The sequence below is a fragment of the Brienomyrus brachyistius genome, chromosome 1 (assembly GCF_023856365.1).
Source record: "Brienomyrus brachyistius isolate T26 chromosome 1, BBRACH_0.4, whole genome shotgun sequence".
NCBI lineage: Eukaryota > Metazoa > Chordata > Actinopteri > Osteoglossiformes > Mormyridae > Brienomyrus > Brienomyrus brachyistius.
The window spans coordinates 4,229,500-4,250,624 of NC_064533.1; the positions used below are offsets into that span (position 1 = coordinate 4,229,500).

A 21,125-nucleotide genomic window follows, 5' to 3' on the forward strand; every position below is an offset into this window, starting at 1 on the left:
ACCGATTCAAAGTGCATCACTGGCTAAGGATGAGGTTGGCCCCTGTGTATTAATTATAGCCCCTCTTATGCCTCCCACATTAAAAAAAAAAATTCTAGAATTGCCTGTGGACAAACTCCATCACTAAAATCAGCAGCGATGTCTGCAGCATACATGAGCTGAGGTCCCTGAAACCTGTATATAAGAGGCTGGAATCCTCAATACCTCCTCCCCCCCCCACACCCACACACACACACCTTGGAACCCGGGGGGGCAAACGATGAGAGCCTGCTGGAAGGGGTCCGGCCTGGCAGCACAGAGCTGGGGGGCAGCAGCTTGCAGGGACACACCCCTTTGGGCCATGGCAGGGGGCTAGAATCAGAAATATGAGGGGAGGAGACCAAGGGAACTTATTAGGGACATATTAGGGACTAATCAAGGGAAAATAACATCTGCTGTATTTCCAGGTTCCAACCCAGTTTTGACTGACAGAAAATGTAAAGCCATTCTAAGTAGCTGACATGTAAAAACAAAAAATGTCCACCTGAAAAACAGCTGACAACAATATTTTCCCTTATCATGCATAATCAAACAACCGATACAAGACACTGTCACGACAAGCTACAATTCAAGATCTGATATATAAAGATGTGATCTCATTGGAGGAAAGGATGAAAGGGGTGGGACTTTCCATCATGTGATTTTCTTGAAACTGAAGGAATAATTCATTCGCTGTGACCACACAGTGAGCGAGTTAAGGGCTTGGTGGGACAGAAATGGGAGTTGAATTGGCCTAGATTAACCACACAAACTGAAAGTGGAAAAGGCTGTTTTTCCCATAATTCTATTCTCTGGCCTTGGCTCAGGAGATACCTGCCTCAGAAAGACGCAGAGGACCCTATAAATACTTCTGTGGTTCGTGGTAATATAACAATTTGGTGTGGACAAAAACAGCTGACGATGGCAGCGTGTTGTGCGGATGGATCAGCCTGAACAGCACTGTGCTTAACCCCCCCCCCACCGCCACACACAAGGCAAGGTGCAACGTGCATACACGTGCAAGGGTGAGCGGGAGACACAGACGCCCACTCACCAACTCGCCGTGCGAGGTCACACCGTAAACACACCGCTGAAATCCGCTGACATTTGCTACTGTACAAAGCTAAGCACGCCGTATGCAGATAGGCCACCTTAACTGATCTGTCGACATCTCGTTAAACACCCAGAAGAGACACTTTTCATCTTGGACATCAATGTCCAACTTTCATACAATTGCCTTCGAGGAACTGCAGTGTTTTCATTGAGCCTGATGGAAGGGGGATGTTAATCATTTCGTTATTTTAGCATCACCTGTCTGGCGTGTAGAACTGGGGTGTCGCATTTCAAAATGCGAAATCGTAAGCATAGCAGGGGGCACAGAATGCAGAACCCTAACTGTACAACAGCAAAGGATTAGAGCACAAAGTATGGACTCATTAATGCATTTGCTTTCAAACAGGAAACATTCTGCAGGAACCAAAGCTGTCGTTTCTGTGGTCTCTCGAGTTTTGTTTGTATTTCAATATATAAAAATTAAGTTCCGTGAAAATAAACACGGCTGAAAGTAAGCAAAGAAACTCAGGTTCCGAATGAACTTCATAGACATCTCACTCGGCAATAGGCGACAGGGTCACAGGGCCCCTGACCTGGCTGTGCATCGTGTTGAGCTGGTTGTTGAAGGTCATCGTGAGGTTGGTGGATGTGCTCGGGGCCACATGTGTAATGAAGGGTGTCTTGCTCTGGTTCACCGTGTCGTACATGTTCACCCGTCTCTTGCAGATCTCCATGTTTTGGAAACAAGACTTGACGCTGAGAGAAAGCGAGAGAATGTTTTCTTGTTTCTAGCACTTCAAAGACCAGGCAGAACCATTGTAAAGAGCAGAAACACTATAAAGTGCTTAATTATTCAGCAAAAAAAACATAACAGGCCTTGTAAACTCTGTCTCCTTAACAACCTCACATGAAAACAGCTAAAGTCGTTTCATCTGGAACCAATCAGGACATCAAACCTCAGGTCTAAGAGAAATGTTATTATGATTCAGACAGAGAGACTTCTGGGAATGGGGCATTGCAATATTCCATCACAGCTGACTGATGAGTGCACCCTTCAGCAGACACTGCCCCCCACAGAGACCTACTGGGCGCTATGGGGGAAGTCCAGCAGGTGCGTCATGGTGACAAAGGGGTGGTTGAGCGTCTCGATGGGGGTGATTCTCTTGTCCGCGTCGATCGTCAGCATCTTTGTCAACAGATCTATGAATTCCCGTCTGTCTGCCTTCTCTGCCAGCATGTCGCTACCCTCCAGATCCGTCGTCATGTTCACCTGTGCAAGACAGGGAGGGTGAGTGCGTGAGGGACGCGCGTCCGCTCGACACCACCAGGGGGCACCATCTGACTCAAAGCTTGCTGCGTGGATTCCAGCAGAAAATTCCAGTTCCATGAACCACAGTTTGAGCTGTACAAACAACTGATGGGCCGTCCATAATATTTCGGTGGGTCCGTATGGCTGGCATCGCACCGATGCACATGAATATTTGCTTTGGTATTAATGGAGGTAGTCTCAGCCAGTTAGGAAAAGACAGATGCATACGGGCATAGACACACAAAAATTGTGAGACACAGGAACTACATGTTATGCAAAGGGGTGGGGTTAGGGTTAGCGTAGGGTTAGCAGGGTGCAGAATGGCAGGAAGAATGCACCCGGATTCCCAGCAGGAAAAGACATAATTGCAACAGGGTGGGCACCGGTGCACCAGCCTTGTATGGGCACGAAGCGCCCTATCAGCCTATCTGATGCAGTTCCAGTCACCCACATGGCTCGGATATGTCCCCCCCCCACTCCACCACCACCACTTGAGATAAGGGCGCTGCTACAAAAATACAGGCAGAAAGCAATCCCAGAGTCCTCTGCGGGACAGAGGTCACATTGCGAGGCGCAAGCCGACAGCTGGATGCAGGATCTAGTAATGGCATCTAATTACACGCACGACGGTGGGCCATGCTCAGAGCGTGGCGTCAGAGAGTGCACTCCTCAGCCAGGAACACGCACTGCTTCCTGTAAACCTCGTTCCGAACACCTGATCAACAAAAAAAAAAGGGGTGGAGCTTCCACAGCTGGCCATCCCCAGGTGGGCAGGGCTCTGAACACAAGCTTTGCGGCCCGCATCCTCGCAGGTGCGGGTCCGAGCCCTCACACTTTGGGCGACCTCACACCAGGCTGTGTGTCCACGTCTGGCTTTCGAGCGGGAGGAGGAAGGGAAAAGGGGGGAAAAAACTATTCATCAAGAGGGAGGAAAATAAATGAGGGGACAGTGATTCTCTGCAAGGCTGGGGGTGGCTGTCTGTCACAGGAGACATGAAGCAGAGCCAGATTACGGGACCGACAAAATGAAAGCAGCCCCACACCTCCTGATCCATCTGATCCCTGCCCATCTGCCTGGCTACACTCGACTGTAATTACCACCCCCTCCATCTTTAATAAGAATCACCCCCCTCCCCAAACCTTCCTTGGGGCTAAGCTCATAGCACAGAGCCTAGGGGACATGACTAGGGTGACGTCAATTCCCAGCCCAATAAAACGTGGTCCTGTATTTAAATAAGGGGGGCAGGGGGGGGCCTTCTGCAAACTCTCTTCTGGAACATCTAAAAGCCCCACAAGGCCAGTCGTTTCGGTCTAAAGGCACGGAAAAATTGTGGAAGTCCGTCCCAAAGGGACACCCCACCAGACACCATGGCATGCCCCCCCCAGCAAGAGGCAGCAGACTGAAAGCCTCTTCCACAATCCCAATGTACCCATCTGATGGACCTTACAGTCTTACTGTCCTCAGAGACACGCCTGGGCGGACAGATTGCAGAGAAACAGCTACTTGTAATTCAGAACGCGCCGTCAGAGACACATTAAGGACACTTTGCATAATCAGAGATTTATGAAGTATGCTCACCCCCCCCCCAAGGCCAGTGATCAGTTAACTAAGGGCTCATACCACAGAAAAACAGGAAAACATATGGCCAGGCCATCGATCAGTTTTTTCTGCAGCAATGACAACAAACACAGGAAATGGAAAAAAAAATGAAACCAAAAGGCCACGATGACCTGGAGCACATGCAGCGGCGGCGGCGACGGCTGCTTCCCGGAAGTGGGACACGCTCCTTTCTGGGGGGGGGGGGGTTGCGTAACCAGACTGATTTGTTCACCGATGTGGAATCATTCATGCAGGGCTCCACGTGACAAACATTCATGGAATCAGTGACGACACGGCGTCTGGTGAGGATCTGAGCACGGAGCTTCTCCGTCAGAACAAAACAAGGCGTTCTGGGCGAGGGAAGGATGCTATTATGACTCGAGTCTAAAATAAAACTTTAAAGATGAATTTCCCCAAGTAGGTCAGACATCCAATGTTCAAACAAATCCACTGAGGCTCTGGTCAAGATCAAAACAGACAGATGAACACAATAGAACAAAAAAAAAAGGCTTTTTTAAAATAAAATATAAAAGTGTTTGACCAATTAGAAATCAACCATTCTGATTGGCTGAGGCTGGCTGAGCATGTCTCCACCCCATGTGGTTGGTTTATTTTCACGGTGTAATGTGATGAATTAGGGGTTACAATGAATCACGTTACTATGAACAGTAACAGGACCCATGATACCTACCTGTGCCATGTCATCCAAACAGTTAAAAATGTACTTTCTCGCCTCCTTGGACTTGATCCCCGTTTCGCCCTCATGGTCCTCAGACGTCTGCGGAAACAACCAGCAATTTCACCCAGATGTTTCCTCACAACCCTCACCCACCCCACCCCACCCCACCCCACACCGCCCTGCCACATGAAGTGGTTGTATGGTGAGGGTACATTCCCCCGATTAATTAGGCTGGGAGACGAACTACCACGCCCCCCCCCCCCATCAAAAGCAACCAAATACTACATGAAAAGTCTTCGCTTTTAATGTTATTGTTGTTTACTTGTGGGGATGGCTGGGGAGGGAACCATGGGCTAACAAACGCCCCACCGCTGCTGAAGAGGAAGATAAGGGGCAGGGTGTGGACATGGTAAAACTCTAAAGTATGTTCTTGGCAAAACTCTGGGATGGGTTTGGAGGGGAGGTTAAGGATGACCGCATCGACCAAGCCAGACAGGTACCCTTTCCATTCAGAGCACAGAGACATCGTGCGTGTGCGTGTGCGTGTGGTCTGAACTGGGCCACATACCTTCAGTCGCCACAGGGGGTAGGCAGAGTCTGGGTCTCTGTTGAAGAACCGGGTCGTCTTGGTCCCTGCACTCAGCAGATACTCGGCCGGCAGGCCCTGAGTCTGGGAAATGTACCGAATCTGGGTGGTACAAGAGAATTAGCGCGTCATGACAAGGGGGAAACTCCAAACAGAGAGACAGGCAGCCGGCTATGGCGCGATGGAAGGCAACTGGCAATAGCCTGACAGAGAGTGTTACAGGGCAGTAGGGCCCAGGTGGGACGGAGGGGAGGGGTGGGGTCCCCTCAGTATTTAATTTGGCTTCATTCACCCCCACAGATGCAGAGCCAGGCCTGGAGCCGACCCCACAGCCTTGGACTGACGGCACGGTGCTAGCCACCGGGGGGGGATAAAAAACATCAGAATATAAATAAAACACTGTTTAAGAGACATAGCTACAACCAAGCCTGGGGGGGCAGGATGCTTTATTTTAAAGACGGCAGGACCCTCTATTTGTCCCGACCAATAAAAAGAGGGAATCAAGAGGGAACAGAGAGTCCAAGCAGTGAAGGCTGGGAACCACGATCTGGGGGCAGGGCAAGGAATGAGGAGGGGGGGTGAACCAGGCGTGCCTTTCATGCGCTCCCCCCAGTATTATTATAGCTTAGATTCTTCAACTTACTTTTTAATTTCAGCTTTCATTTAGAATGCAGTTTTGTTTTCATTAGTTGTCAGTGGGGATTTATTAATTTCAATTTAAAGGTATATTTCCATTTACACGACAGGCCAGATGTTTGGGCCCATCCTCTCATTAAAAACAAAAAACGATACACTGCTTTTTCAAACTTTTATTACAAGAAAATATTTGAAATACTTAAACTGTAACTGACTGAAGTGTAATGTAACATTTGACTGTAAGTGCAATTAAATAAATGTAAGTCACAATAACCAGCCCTCGCGTTTATCACAGCAGCCCAGGTTCACTGCATCCTTTTCGGCAGTTTTTGGAAATAACTTGTGTCTGAACCCTCCCAGCACCTTTTCTATCATGTGAGTAGTTCTGTTTGTGTTATGAACAAGAAAAAGAGACAGTACTATAGGCTAAACCCCATGATGTAAAGGTCTGGCAGAGACTCGACCATGCAGTCCAGCCGCTCTCAGTCTTTGCTCGACTGTATTAAGCGACACCGGTTTCCCTCTGTTCACATGAATCCCAGTCCTCAGATCTCTGCTGAAATCTTCCAATTTCTTTTGCACGACACAACTAAGTGTTGATCTTCAGCCTTTGATGTCACTTTCCTTGCCCAAGACCGTTTCTGGTCACTGTTGCTTCCTGTCAACCTTTTTCTCTGTAAACAGTAGGTCACCCCATGCTTAGAAACATTTAACCTTCTGACTACTTGAGAGCACCTTTCTTTACTCACAATTTCAATTTGAGCACTCTGTTGCTTTTCTTGCCTTTATAAACATAGAAAAATATTTATCAAAAAAATCAGTTGTGATACAGAAGATCCAGCAGAAGATTGAAATGAGGAGCAGGACATTAAACTTCTCACAAACTGGTCTGGGACAAGGCAGACAAGTGGATATCGTTTAGTTTATTAAGACATGATTAAAATAGACCAAGAGCAATTCAAGTTCTGACATTAGTATATAGATTTCCAGCACATAGTGAATCTCAATACACTATAGACAGACCTGATATCTTCTTCAAAACCAATAGTTTCAGCCTTTGTGGCTAAATAATGTGTTAGTACAAGATATAAAATACTGAAAACCAGTTACTTTTGATTTAAGTGTTTCTAATATTTTCTTGTAATAGAAGTTTGACAAAGCCGTGTATCATTTATTTATTTATTTTTAAATCAGAGGGTAAAGCGCAAATTTCTGGCCTGAAGGTTTTTATATGCTTAAGTTTTAGGAATTTTATTTCTAGGGACACAATGAATATGCAGAGCTGGTGTGTGTCTGATCCTACATGAGTACACATTCCAAACACCACGCGCTAATATCCTCAACATGGATGAAACACATTCCAGATATTATTAATTGCAGTTTAAAAAAATCAGCTAAACATTATTTTAAAATGGTAATGAAAGTATCTGATGTTTGTTTTTATTTCAGTTAGTTTCAGCAGCATATTAACATATTTATAGTTTTCATTTAGTTGTGGGTTTTTTTTTTCATAAAGAGCTGGTACCCTGTTTTATTTCATTTTACAAGAATATCTGTCTTCTTAGCATTTCACCTTTTGTTAACAGTAATAGCTCTGGTTGCCCCCACCCCGAATACCATGCCCCTCCCCTCCCCGAATCCCGTGCCCCGCCCCTCCCCACGATGCTTACCTGATCGTACTCGGATGCCCCCGGGTACAACGGCCACCCGAGGAAGAGTTCAGCAATGACGCAGCCCAGCGACCACATGTCGATGGCTTCACTGAACGGCAGCCCCAGGATGATCTCCGGAGCCCTGTGGGGGGGGGGGGGGTTAAAGGTCAGGAACGGCGCCGGTAACAGCGAGGGAGAGTACGTGCGAGCTCCCGTGTCCGAGCTGCAGCAAGCGCGACAGAGATAAGCGGACAGCGCCACACGCAGGAGCCAGGCGTGCGTCAGCCACCTACCACAGGTCATTTATTTGACATCTGGAAGCCATAAAATAGGCAAGATTAGAAGCGGAACTAAACCCTCGTCCCGTGTTGGACGGGAAGGCGGCCTGTTTCCAGAGTGAGCCAGGGTTGGCGGGGGGGGTGCAGACTTATCGCTCCATCGTGGCGCCAGAGAGCCCAGCCTTCACCAAAGCGCGGCCCCATCCATCACCCCCCCTCCTGTAATATTACAGGCGTACCCTCCTCCATAATAACCCCTCAAGAAAGTGCTCAGATCTACCTCAGGCACCAGAAGTGCTTTCAATTTGACTGTTTTTATGTCAAAATAGCCGCTTTAGGTGAATGTTTAAGTAGTCTGAACCTAAAAACCACATGATCTGAGTGAAGATCATACATCAGGAGACTCATTTTCACCTGGGGGGGTGACTATCTACCTGTCCCCATGTACTGTGACAACCAGTGGTACCCAGAGATGACATGGCCAACCCGTGACGTTCCACCTTTAGCACGGTTCCACCAGTGTGGTTCCATTGGGTACGTCAGCCTCTCCTCCCCACATGCAAATGCAACCCATGCCTGGTTATGGCACGGCTCCGGATCCGGAACGGCCTTCAGTGGCTCCCTGTGTCCGCAGAGGGGGACGGAGGGGCACAGGAAGGTCCACACCATGGAGGCATGTAAAGCTGACCCAGAACTGTGGCCCAGGCTCCAGGGCTCTGATACGCAGCACCAGCCGCACCTGAAGATGTAGGTGGGGGGTGGGGGGTCCGGCTATCGTGTTCATCTGGAGTCTATTGGCGGGACGTTCTTAAGCGACAAGGCGTTAATTTATAACCCCCCCTCAATACGACGCCTGTGGCTTGCCTTCCGGGCCACACAGACGACGTGGGGGGGGTAGGCTGGAATCTGGCTTTTCCCAGGGGTTTCCTATTCTTCACAGCAACCTCAGGGACAGTAGCAGGAAGATTCGGGGGGGGGGGGGGGGTGATTAGAGTCGATAACATGGGAGAAGACAGACTGTGCAGCCACTCTTTCCGCCAGGCCCTGGGAACGGGGGTGAAGGCAGCAGGGGGCAGAGGTCACGTTTCTGTGCTGAGATAAGGCTCAAGTATGCAAACACACACGCACTGGGAGGCGTGCTTGGGCACACAGGCCTTGTCCATGTGACTGCGCACACACACACCACGTACATGTGACTGTGCACGTGTACACACTCGCCACACACATGCTCTTTACCATTGAAAAGTTTAGGGTCACTTAGAAATTTCCTTGCTTTTCAAAAAAAAGCAACTTTTTTGTCCATTAAAATAACGGATTAATCAGACATTGTTACTGTAAATGACTATCATGGCTGGAAATGGCTGTTTTTAGTAGAATATCTACATACAAGTAGGTGTACAGAGGCTCATTATCAGCAATAATTAGTCCCGTGTTCCAGTGGAATGTTGTGTTTCCTAATGCAAGTTTATCATTTTAAAAGGTTAACTGATCATTAGAAACCCTTTTGCAATTATATTAGCACAGATTAAAACTGTTGTGCTGATTAAAGAAGCAATAAAACTGGCCACCTTAGGACTAGCTGAGTGTCTGGAACATCAGCTGTTGTGGGTTCGATTACAGGCTCAGAATGGTCAGAAACAAAGAACTTTCTTCTGAACAGTCTGTTCTTGTTCTGAGAAATGAAGGCTATTCCATGCGAGAAATTACCAGGAAACTGAAGATCTCGTACAATGCTGTGTATCACTCCCCTCACAGAGCAGCGAGCAAACTGGCTCAAACCACAATAGAGAGAGGAGAGGGAGGCCCAGGTGCACAACTGAGCGAGAGGATAAATATATTAGTGTGTGTAGCTTGGGAAAGACGCCTCGTTGGTCTTCAACTGGCAGCTTCGTTAAACAGTACCTGCAAAGGACCAGCCTCAACGTCAACAGTGTAGATACAACTTCAGGATGCAGGATTCTGCTTCTAGGCAGAAATCGCAAAGAAAAAGTTGTATCTTGGAATGGTCAATAAAAAGGAAAGACTGAGGTGGGCAAATGAATACAGACAGTGGATAGAGGAAAATCAGGGGAAAAAAGTGCTATGGTTAGAGGAATATAAGATATTCGGATGACAACGAAGAAATTTTGTGAGACGCGGATTAAATGAAAAGACGCTGTAGGAGAGTTTGACGACATCGGTTAAGCATAGCGGAGGTAATGACAGTCTGGGGCTGCTTTGGTGATGGTGGAAGATTTGTACAGGATAAAGGGAACGTGAAATAGAATGGCTATCACTCCATTTTGCCATGCCATGCCATACCCTGTGGACGACACCCAATTGGAGCCAATTTGGTCCTACAGCAGGACAATGACCCAAACACAGCTCACATGCAAGAACTATTTAGGAGAGAAGCAGTCAGCTGGTATTTTGTGCATAATGGGTCGGTCAGCACAGTCACCACATCACAACTGTATCGAGCTGTTATGGGAGCAGCTTGACCTAATGGTACGGAAGAAATGCCCATCAAGCCAATCCAGGTTGTGGACATCTGGAATGGCCAAGGTCTACAAGGCTGTATCTGCTGCAAATGGAGGAACCTTTCAGGAAAGCAAAGTTAGAACAACACAATTACATTGGCCATCTCCAATTTTTTAGCTATATATCCTATTCAGACTCATTTCTTATATGTTTTCATGGAAAACAAGGAAATGACCCCAAATGTTTTAACGGTAGTGTAACTGCCCTTTTACACACACACACACACACACACACACACACACACACACACACACACACACACACACACACACCCCTGGGGTGAAGCCAGAAGGGATCCCACAATGGATTAACATCAGCGATATCCCAGCATGCGTTTCCAAGGCTGGGGGGGAGGGCAGATCTGTAGCTCTCCCACCAATCTGTAAGTAAAAATCCCCATAACAGTCCACACAAGCACCAAATCCAAAGTGGCCACAGCAGGATGCATGATTGACGGATTGATTCAAGATACTTCATCCTGTCCTGGTTTTGGGATGACACACAAATTCCCAAGCACAGGAGAACATTCCCAGGGACCAGTGGTAAACAGACCCACTCCCCCCCCCCCCCCCACAAACACCGCTTGCTAGGATGAGCCAGAAAGTAGCGGCAGAACCGCAGGTGAACTGTCGCATTTCTTCGGCAGTGCAGCGCCCAGCCATGTAAGGGGTGTGCTCCCCCCCCGCAGCGTCAGCTCCAAATGGACGTCACTAAGATCCTTGTCTTTCTTCCATGACATCAGTCAGGAAAAAAAAAGCACAATCCCCTGGGCTAACTCCCTCCTCCTGCCCCCCACCCCACCCCACATTTGCAGTAACCTGCCCATGCCCTACCTCCTAAACAGACCATCTGCCCCCCCCTCCCAAAACGGGACAGTGGGAGCTGACAGCTTCAGCCTCAGAGGTGGTCAGCAGGGGTGACTATTTAAATGGTCCATCCTGGCAAAGGAGCGTGTGCTTCCCAACAAAACACCGACTGCAAAAACGTCTGGGGACTGGGAAGGTATGAAAATGTGGTGACAGAAAGGGCCGGTACTAGAACGAGAAGTGTTCGCGACCCCAAAGCTGCTGAACCATGCCAGCTGGGGCCGCGACCTGCGACCTGATGATGTTTGAAAGTCTGTTTTATTTCATGTGAAATTTTATTTCTTCGTGACATTTGACCTGCAGAGGTTCTACATAAATGAATTACATACTTACTGACCTGTGAGCGCTGACCTCATCTCCTGGACAGTGATGACTTCAACACCACAAGCCACACCTCCCCTTAGCAGCCCTCCCCCCATGTTGCGTGCGCACAGATGAAGCCAAACAAACCAGGGGGGGCCCTCTGCTCTCAGCTGCATAATGAATTCCATGTCCTCCCCCAATTTGTTCCCCAGCGTCAGACACTGATCTTATCAATTAAACATGCCATGTGCACCTCCGTAGGCTAAGTGGAGACAGGCTGGACTGAGTGACCTCCTCCCTGATGGCAGAGGAGACGGGACGACATCCGCTCCCCTCTCCTCACATGGGTGCCGAAGAAAAGCTCTGCAATCAACGGGGCCGTCGGCCGTCCCCGGGATCTGCCAGTCAAGTCCGGAACCAGAAGCCAGGACGGGGGTTAAGGTCCGATCCAGCTGATCGCCGAAGAGAAGCCAGCACCACGGTGGGAATGTACCATGCTGGTGCTGGGGGGGGGGCGGACGCAGAGGACCACATGACTGTTCGCACATTGAGGATTAATGTCTGTTTAAAAATGCAAGGTATTCATTTTTAGAGGGTTAGGGTAAAGGGCCTCACTCAAGGGAACAACAGCTCCCCCACAAAACGATCTCGTCATGCGGCCCCCCTCGCCACTGAAATCCCGCCCCCCCCCCCCCGGTTCCATGAGGAAGACATCCCGAGCTTTGCTCACAAATCCTTCCTAAATGTTGGGGGATTTTTGTGTTAAGAACCGCTGAGAGAGGCTGGTAATCAATCCCCCGCGGCCGTTCTGCCCCGCGGCCACCGGTAAGCAGACTTAAGGAGCTTCTCCGCCTTCTTCCCCGTTCCGCTTTGCCAGCAGTGGCACCCGCAGTAAACAGACGGGACAGCAGGCACTGCCAGGGAGAACAGGACAGAACAGTCCATGGTCCCATTTATGGTGCACAAGCAGCAATGTGGGCCACTAACACAGGAGGTCACGGTATCTGGTCTGAGTGGACAGGTTCTAAAGAAATGGGGCTGGTGGGGGGGCAGGTGACAGGTGCATAACCCCCAGAATGCCACCTGCTTTTAGGTCTCCAGACAGCAGCCAATCAGAGGAGGTGGGCGGAGCCAAAAACACAGAAGCCCATCTGTTTAAGATGACAATTAACAAAGACCTCGAAACTCTACTTACTGCAGCAATGTGATTCCACTATATAATGGGGGGCCGGCAGCATGGTGGTGCAGTGGTTAGCACTGTTGCCTCACACCTCTGGGACCCGGGTTCGAGTCTCTGCCTGGGTCACATGTGTGTGGAGTTTGCATGTTCTCCCCATGTCGTCGTGGGGTTTCCTCCGGGTACTCCGGTTTCCCCCCACAGTCCAAAAACATGCTGAGGCTAATTGGACTTGTTAAATTGCCATAGGAGTGCATGTGTGAATGGTGTGTGAGTGTGCCCTGCGATGGGCTGGCCCCCCATCCTGGGTTGTTCCCTGCCTCATGCCCATTGCTTCCGGACCCCCCGCGACCCAGTAGGATAAGCGGTTTGGAAAATGGATGGATGGATGGATGGATGGATGGATAATGGGGGAACCAAGCAATTCTCGGCTGTATGAGAGAGAATGAGCTTTTGGGCAATTTAGGATTTAAAGTGGAGGGAGTGTCCAATCCTTAGCCAATGATATGTTTTGAATCCGTGATTGACAGGATAATGGGCCAATCAGCTATTAGCTGGGGCCAGTACCCCTTGTGGCCCCAGTCCTGCATATGCCCTTGCGTATGGGACGCTCGGAGCCCAAGGGGGACTAACAGGCTAACCCTGCATGTTTCCGTGAGCCGCATGAGCACACGGGCATGTGAGTAAGACAGGAAACCTCCCTACATGTGCCTGACAGCAGCACACAGTCACGCTCCAAGCTGCCATGACAGGCGTGAAACACAGAATCGCAGCGGACCATGTTTGCCTCCCCAGGCACGCAGGCGAGGGTTTTGACACTCCACTGTTAAACGGCAGCTCTCTGCAGCAGAGAGTTGGGGGGGGGGGGGGCAGACAGTGAACCTGGACTTCTTGCCTCCTGGTACGTCTGTGTCTGAGCACGTGCGCGCGTGCCTGTCTGCGCGCGCGCCTGTCTGCGTGTGCCTGTGTGCGCATGCGCGCGTGCCTGTGTGCGCGTGCCTGTGTGCGTGCGCGCGTGCCTGTGTGCGTACACACGTGCCTGTTTGCTGAGCTCAAGCTAACAACGTCCGAGCCGCTAATTAAAGACTTTAATTAGCTGCGCTCCCGGCAGAATCAGATCACCTTGGAAACGGGTCCTAAACAGGCTCTTGGACAAAGGGTCCGCGACAGGAGACAGTGCTCACGGCCAGGCCCAGGCCCTCAATGCCCGTGCCCTGTGACACGTCATTAGCATTTCCGTTGCTAAGCCCTGACGCCTGCTTCTTCCACGGGTCTGTATCTGTAAGCTGGATTTTTGGCAAGACAATTTATTGGATTTAAGGTGGTCTGGGTTAATTGTAAGCAAAGATAAAGTAAGTTTAAACCAAGGTACCTAAAATCTGACAAATTGTCCAGCTAACCAATAACTGTTGCTTCGTGATACAGGCCCCAGATCTGCCATTTGCAGATGACAACAATTGCAGGAAATTGGGCAGCAGTAAGGGAGGTGCCCCCCGGGGGCATGGCACACGCAAACACACGCCAGCTTGCACAGACATCCAACACCAGAGCCAAACAGGAGTACCGGGGGGCACGACCACTACACCCACAAACCGAGCACTCAGCCCTGATCCCAGACCTTTGCCCCAGCCCGTTCCCCTTCACTTCCGATCCACGTGTGACAGTGCTACACAACGCAGGGCAAAAATGTGAAAAACAGACAACAGGAGCAGTGTGCGCCCTCAGGAAGTAGAGGGCACCCCCCAGTGGCCGGGTTTGGAAAGGTTAATGCAATCAGGTCTTATTTTACTGAGCCACAACAGAAGCATGTCAAAATGGGGGGGGGGGGGGTTAAGATGCCCTTGATCTGCCCTCGTGGGACTGGGGGATGGGATACTGACCCAGCAGCTGGAGGTGGATGAAGGCCTGGACCCCCCCCCCCCCCCCCCCCCGAGCCAGCCAGAGATCGTCATTCCAGATGCCCTCGACAGCCCCGTGTGCGTGCAAATCTCAGGGTACATCTGAGCGTTTATCAGGGCTGGGTGTGCACCCTGCCAACGAAGGCAATCTCAAGCGTGGGGGAGGGGAAACAGAAGCAGACGGCTCACCCCCCCCCCCCCCACTCCCCCATCAGACAAACCTGGCACAGGAACACAGGGACTTAAAGCGTTGTGAGGTATCACAACAGCCACACCAGCCCAGGCAGGAGGAAACGACCATGACAGACACATTACAGAAGCGTCACCAGGCTATAGATCTGCCCCTTAGACTTCGAGGTCACAGAACATCTGAGGTCTTTTTCATCACCAAACAAATCCAGGTGGAATTAAGCGCCCCAGACTGTGCGTTTAGGCTGTATGGCTCCCCGTATATGAGAAGCTGGCCCAAATCACAGTCAGAACCCCTAAACACACCACACAGGGTACCCGCTGCCCCCGGAACTTAACCCTCTAGAGTCAACGGCATCGTCGGCGATGCTGTGTATCATTCTCATGTATTTCAGTTCATAACTGGCTGAAATCTTAATGTAGAATCATGAAAAACACTGACTAAATCCGTAATCTGTCTTCTTTTCAAAACGTCCATTGTCGGAAGTATTAAACTTTTTAAAATTAGGTTAGATCAGCAAAAAAGTAAAGCATATCACCTTACTTTGCTTTACCTGCATCGGGGGCGTGTAGCGCCACCCTCACCTGAAGATCGCTATTCGCATTCTAAAAAGCCGCATTAGCGCGTATTCAAACCGCATTCGCATGGTGATTTGATGAACAACGCAGCGGTGAAACACGATCCAGATACATCCCCATCAGCACCATAAAAGGGGGGGTGTGCCCAGGTGTGATTGGCTCATGAAAGCTGCTACATATTCAATGTAAGGAGCCAGAAATAGTAACGTGAGTTTGGTTTTTCTTATTTATTTATCCAACTGAATGTTGTAACTACACCATTTATCCATCTTCATGTAGCCAAGACTTTGGTGATCAGATATCTGGGATCAAAACAAACTGCCACCATTGCTTACTATGTACTTTTATAATGTTTCTGCAAGTGTTTGATGTCAAATTACAAACTTGACATATTTACAAAGTACACTAAGATTAAGAAGAGTTTAATGCCAAAACAAATATATAAGAAATAACCTTAATTCAAGGCAAATAAATTATGATACTCAATGAAATGTGTGACCATGCCCCAGTGAGTGAAAGTGTGTTCCCTACCCTTAGACCCCAGAGGGTTAAAGGTCAGACTGAACCCTCTGTGACAAACACAGCACCCCTCAGATGGGGTACCGGTGAACCCACCACTAATGCTGTTATACATGCTGTTCATTCACGAAAGGGCAGATCTCGTCCCAGAGGGACGCACATCGCTGTGGAGACACCAGCGGACAGTTGGTGCCCCCTCCCCTGCTCTCCTCTGTTACAGTCTGCCCGAAGTTCAGTGGAGACTCGCACACTTGGAGGGGTGCAGGACAGATGCAAACAGCGTACCCCTGTGTGCTTTTGCCATGGTAGAAGGTAATGAGTGTGGGCAGTGACCCAACAACACATGGCGAAACTGGGGCAGAACAACAGCTACTGTATTAGGACAAGCATAGCCAGCACCCTGGTAGCCGTGAAAAGGACAAGGAAAAAAAAACTGATCCATCGGCTGCTCAGTGATCAACTCGTAATGCCTTGGGGCTCAGTACTGTCGCATTAGACCATGCAAATGGGCCTGGACTTATTCTGCCTGTATGGCTCATTTGCATACAAAGGGAAATCAGCAGGTTTGACAAAGGCAGGCTGCGCGCCACCACAAGGTCCCAACAGGTGCCCCCACCTCTACAAGTCAAACAGGGGGGAGCTCGGATGTCACTGAAGCATAGCATTCTGGGCATGTCCGCTGTGTAGATTCACAAACCATACTATGGGTGGCTTGGGCTGTGATCTACCTGGAGCCAATCTCTATAGAGGGCAAGAATGGAAAAGGCATCTGACAAAACTGGTTGCCATTTTCCAGTAAACCCCCGATCTAGCATAATATGTGACTGGGGGAAGGCAGACTGTCCTGGGAGGGCGAGACACAGGAGCACCTGTGTCTATACACCCTACACCCAACAGTATGTGAACACATAAACAGTAAGGTATTTATATCACACAGCGAACGTGCCAAGCGCTTTATTAAAGGCGTGAAGAGTGGAGTACGTAGAGCCGCACCGCTAACTGATGCTAATGATAACCGCCTGGTCACATGACTGGCGCACACCGGCTCAGACAGCCGTGAGGAAGGACAGCAGCAGGGCCTGGCATCTGCGTGGGGCTGCAGAGGACGAGCAGAGACCCGCACATGCACACGCACGCCTGTAAAGGCAGAAGCAGGCAGGCAGCAACTTCCTGGAGACCGTCGGCCGCCTACGTCTCCGTGTACCCTGCTGTTTTTCTCTGTGGTTTCCCAGGCTCCCTCCCCCTCTGCTAAGCGCCGGGCTGGGGCTTGCGTGGGTGTCGACGGCGGCCTTCTAACACACCATCCTCAGACTCTGCCTCCGTAAACACACACCACCCCACGGGCACAGGTCGGCTCACCGCGTTCACATTTACCCACACACACACCGTGAAAAGCTTTGCAAGCTATTCTGGGGCAGCCTCAGTCACCTCGCTTGCTTGTTACACATCACACTGCATTTCCTTCAAAAGCATCACACTCGTTATTTAAGAGACATCGCGCAAAACGACAGCACGCTCCTTTCTGAGTGTTAACAGTCTAGCATGGGTTGGTAAGAACAGGGTAACCCGCCCTGCATCAACAATCCCCACTGCACAACATCATCGCTGTATGGACTAATTGAGGGTCTATAGTGATGGGGACCCTAACCCCCATAACTTAACGAAAACCCAGCACACAAACAATTATTTTCCCCAAACAAATTACACCCCATGTCAAAAAGAGCTGCAATGTGATCCGCTGTGATACACGGCGGCTTTGTACAGCTATTAGTCATTTTTAATAATGCATCAGCTTTGACAGCAGTGCATTTGGAGATTACAGCCTTGGGGCAGAATTTCCTTTTTTCTTTTTTCACTCCTAAAAGTGAACGATGTGCAGCATGTGAGCGAGCGAGCGAGCGATCCGACAGAAGGGAGCTCAGGCGAGGTCGGGATTGGACCATCTGCAGCTGCCCAGAGAAGCAAGATTGAAGAAACATAGGTGAATGTCCCGCTGGGTCTCGCTGCACTGATTCTGCTTGTGAGAGAAAATGCAAAGAGACTAAAGCACAGAAATGGAGAAACGGTGTAAATGCATACAGACAGACAGACATGCAGACAGACAGAGACATGCAGACAGACAGACATGCAGACAGACAGACATGCAGACAGACAGATGGGCACAGGGTGGCTTGCTGCATGCTGTGGTGTGATACACACAGGTAGGTACCAGCACAGTACCTACAGTACATTGTCTCTTTCATATGGTGTGGAAAAAGACTGAAGCAAGGGTAGCTCTGGATGGGGGGGCAGGAGGGACAGGGGGCCAAGCCACGGGAAGCAGCCGAGCTCATAAATTGCTGAACTGCTACGGGTGGGAATTAGTCCAGGCTGTCAGGAATAGGGCCGCTCCGTAACCACGGATATGATCCCGGCTAGCGTCCCGCGCCCGGCCACCCCCGACGACATGGGACTGGCCAGAATTCTGTGTTTGGAAGGGTGTTAATGAGGCAGCGAACTTGCAGACACCCAAGCTGAACTGCACGGGAGCCCGGATGCACCTCCAGGGGCATGCGAGGATCACCAGCAAGCAATGCCGGCAAAATGCACACTTCCGCATTTCCGAACGAAAGACACAATTCCCTATTCTAGATTTTTATTAAATAATTAAGACCAAACATGAGCACGTTATACAGGCACTTGGAGTGATGACAGCTCAGTCATTAGGATTTAATTAAAGTCGTTTAAGAGAACCCAAATCAAGTTGTTTGCTTTTGTATTTTTTAGGCCCTGCGACAATTTTTAATGCTCTAATATGATCAAAAAGGTAAAAGCATGAGCGGCTGGACACTTAGCGATAGCACACGGGGGCGCTGTCCCCCCCCCCAATTGAAATTCCACTCACAGGATCGGGGTCCTGGCCAAGCGGCGTACGTTACCACGGGAGCCACATTAGGAGAAGTTAATCAGGCCGGTAACCAACGGCAACCTCACCGATTAATAGGCACCGTAACGACTCCCAGAGTTCCTGAGAGATTTAAAGGGGCAGCAGCCTGCTTGTGCGGATATGGCGGCTCAGGACCCGGACCGACAGAGAGGGACAGTGGTAACGGCTGGGGTCTCGGGTAAAGCGGGGGGGGGGGGGGGGGGGGGGTGGTGCCCGTTAAGAAGTGACAGGACGTTTATGACATTGAGGACACACACACACAGACACACACACACACACACACACACACACACACACACACACACACACACACACACACACACACACACACACACACACACACACACACACACACACACACACAGAGCAACCCCTGAGGCTTAGTGCAGATAAAAGCCCCCATAACTGTGAAGTCTGACAAAGCCCAGCACCCTCCCACCTGCTCCATCATCTATGGCTTCCATGGATCCTCGCAGACCAAGGTGGGCTTTCAGCCAAAACACAGTTTGACTTTCACACCCCTAAATACACTATTACTACCCCCCCACCCCTATCCATCACCTATGCTGCTGCTGTGACTCTCCAAACTGGGGGGGGGGGTTGACTCACCCTCCAGATGGGGGTGGGAAGGGGGCTGTGACTCACCATCTGGATGGGGGGTGGGGCTGTGAATTACCTGCCAGATGGGGGTGGGGAGGGGGCTGTGACTCACCATCTGGGTGGGGGGTGGGGCTGTGACTCACCCTCCAGATGGGGGTGGCGAAGGGGCTGTGACTCCCCCTCCAGATGGGGGGGTGGGGCGGGGGGGCTGTGACTCCCCCTCCAGATGGGGGGGTGGGGCGGGGGGGCTGTGACTCCCCCTCCAGATGGGGGGGGGTGGCTGTGACTCACCAGTAGTATGAGACATTGGTCACATCACTGGAAGAAGCAGACTCAAGAGCCCTCTCCATTTTTAGGCCTATCATGTGACCACAGGAAGTGAGCTGTCCCACGAAAACCAAAACCTCCTCCGAAGGCCCCGAATCTTCACGCCGGCCTCCCGGCAGCCGCGGGTTAACCTGACAGCCCGGGATCAAACGGCACAGAGCCGGACTGGGCCTCGGCGGTAATCTCTATCTGGCACGCAGCGAGGAAAGTGGCTTACTTCTTATGTCACTAGGTTCTGTGGGGTGGGTGATGTAACCTGGATAGAGAGGACCAGACCAATAGGGGAGCCTAAAATTAACATGGGGCCTAAAGTTGACAGGGACGTATCGCATCAGCTGATGCAAGCACCTCGCCTTACCATTTAAAGGGCCGCCCGCAACTCCACTTCCTGAGTGACCCCGGGGTTCAAGAGCCTGACCCCTTTAAGGACAATCAGGTTCCGAATGACAATGTGGACCGAAACAGATGGACAGAGCAGCAAAGAGGAAGCAAAGACCGATTGTTAGACGGCTGCTTGATGTGGCACTGCCCAGGGGCGCATGCCAGCCTTGGCTGCCCTCCCCTCCACACTCTGACTGGAGCCCAACCCACCCCAGCCCCCACTCAGAAAGTTTGCTTTCACTTTCGTCCCGGAATTAAGCCGGCGCCGATCCAGGAAAGGAGCTAACTAAGGACACGGGTCCTTCCCAGAGTCTGGAGAGAAGCTGGGAGAGGTCCGAACATCCCGAGGAGGAGGGAGCCGGTAAGCCGGCCCGCTTCCCCCCCCCACACAGCCACATTTCCGAAGTAGTGCTTACTTAGCAGAATCCATGTGAATGGCTTCCACCACTGTACAATACAACAGCGATACCACTGCAGGGACTGGACTCTCCACCTTAACCATCAAACCGTCGGCTTTTCTATTAAATTATCTCCCTCCCAAATAAACCCCCATGACCTCTACAGTCACCGAACAAAGAGGATTTAAACAGAGCACTCACCCTCCCCAGGCGGCGCTTTAATCTGGAACCAGGGGAGGATGAGGCACAGACGAGTCAGAGCTGACCCCCCCCCCCCCGGTTCATTTTCCGCCACAGGCTTCCTGCCCGGGTGGATCCACAGCCTTACACAGCACACAAACACCACTGCTGGACCCAAAACAGAAACCGCAGGTCCTTCAGGGCAGCCCAAACCACACCGGTGAGATTCTACGCTCGGAAATGAGACAGTAGACCCAGTCGGAGGCAGAATGGAGGAGAGTCTGCAAAACAGGGAGTCTGGACTCATCCAAATCCCGTCCCTCAGCACAGACAGAGCAGGAGCACAAAATTAGACCGGAGGGAGTCTGAGCAGTAAACAAAGGCACCGTACGGAGAAATGGCTCAGTGCAGAGAAGCGTGACGGTGGACATATTTATACACACGGAAAGTG

At 50.5% G+C, this 21,125-nt stretch overlaps 1 protein-coding gene across 2 annotated transcripts in view; it reads right to left on the reverse strand.

Annotated features, from left to right (window-relative positions):
- The window catches only part of LOC125741846 (homeodomain-interacting protein kinase 2-like), a 47,721-nt gene that overhangs the window by 9,953 nt on the left and 16,643 nt on the right, over positions 1-21,125 (reverse strand). For both annotated transcript variants that reach the window (XM_049013284.1, XM_049013275.1), the window contains exons 4-9: positions 7,552-7,675; positions 5,228-5,347; positions 4,672-4,758; positions 2,157-2,341; positions 1,665-1,827; positions 237-351 (exon numbers count right to left, since the gene is read on the reverse strand). In XM_049013284.1, coding sequence (XP_048869241.1) covers positions 237-351; positions 1,665-1,827; positions 2,157-2,341; positions 4,672-4,758; positions 5,228-5,347; positions 7,552-7,675 — 794 coding nt within the window. The remainder of the gene's footprint in view (positions 1-236; positions 352-1,664; positions 1,828-2,156; positions 2,342-4,671; positions 4,759-5,227; positions 5,348-7,551; positions 7,676-21,125) is intronic.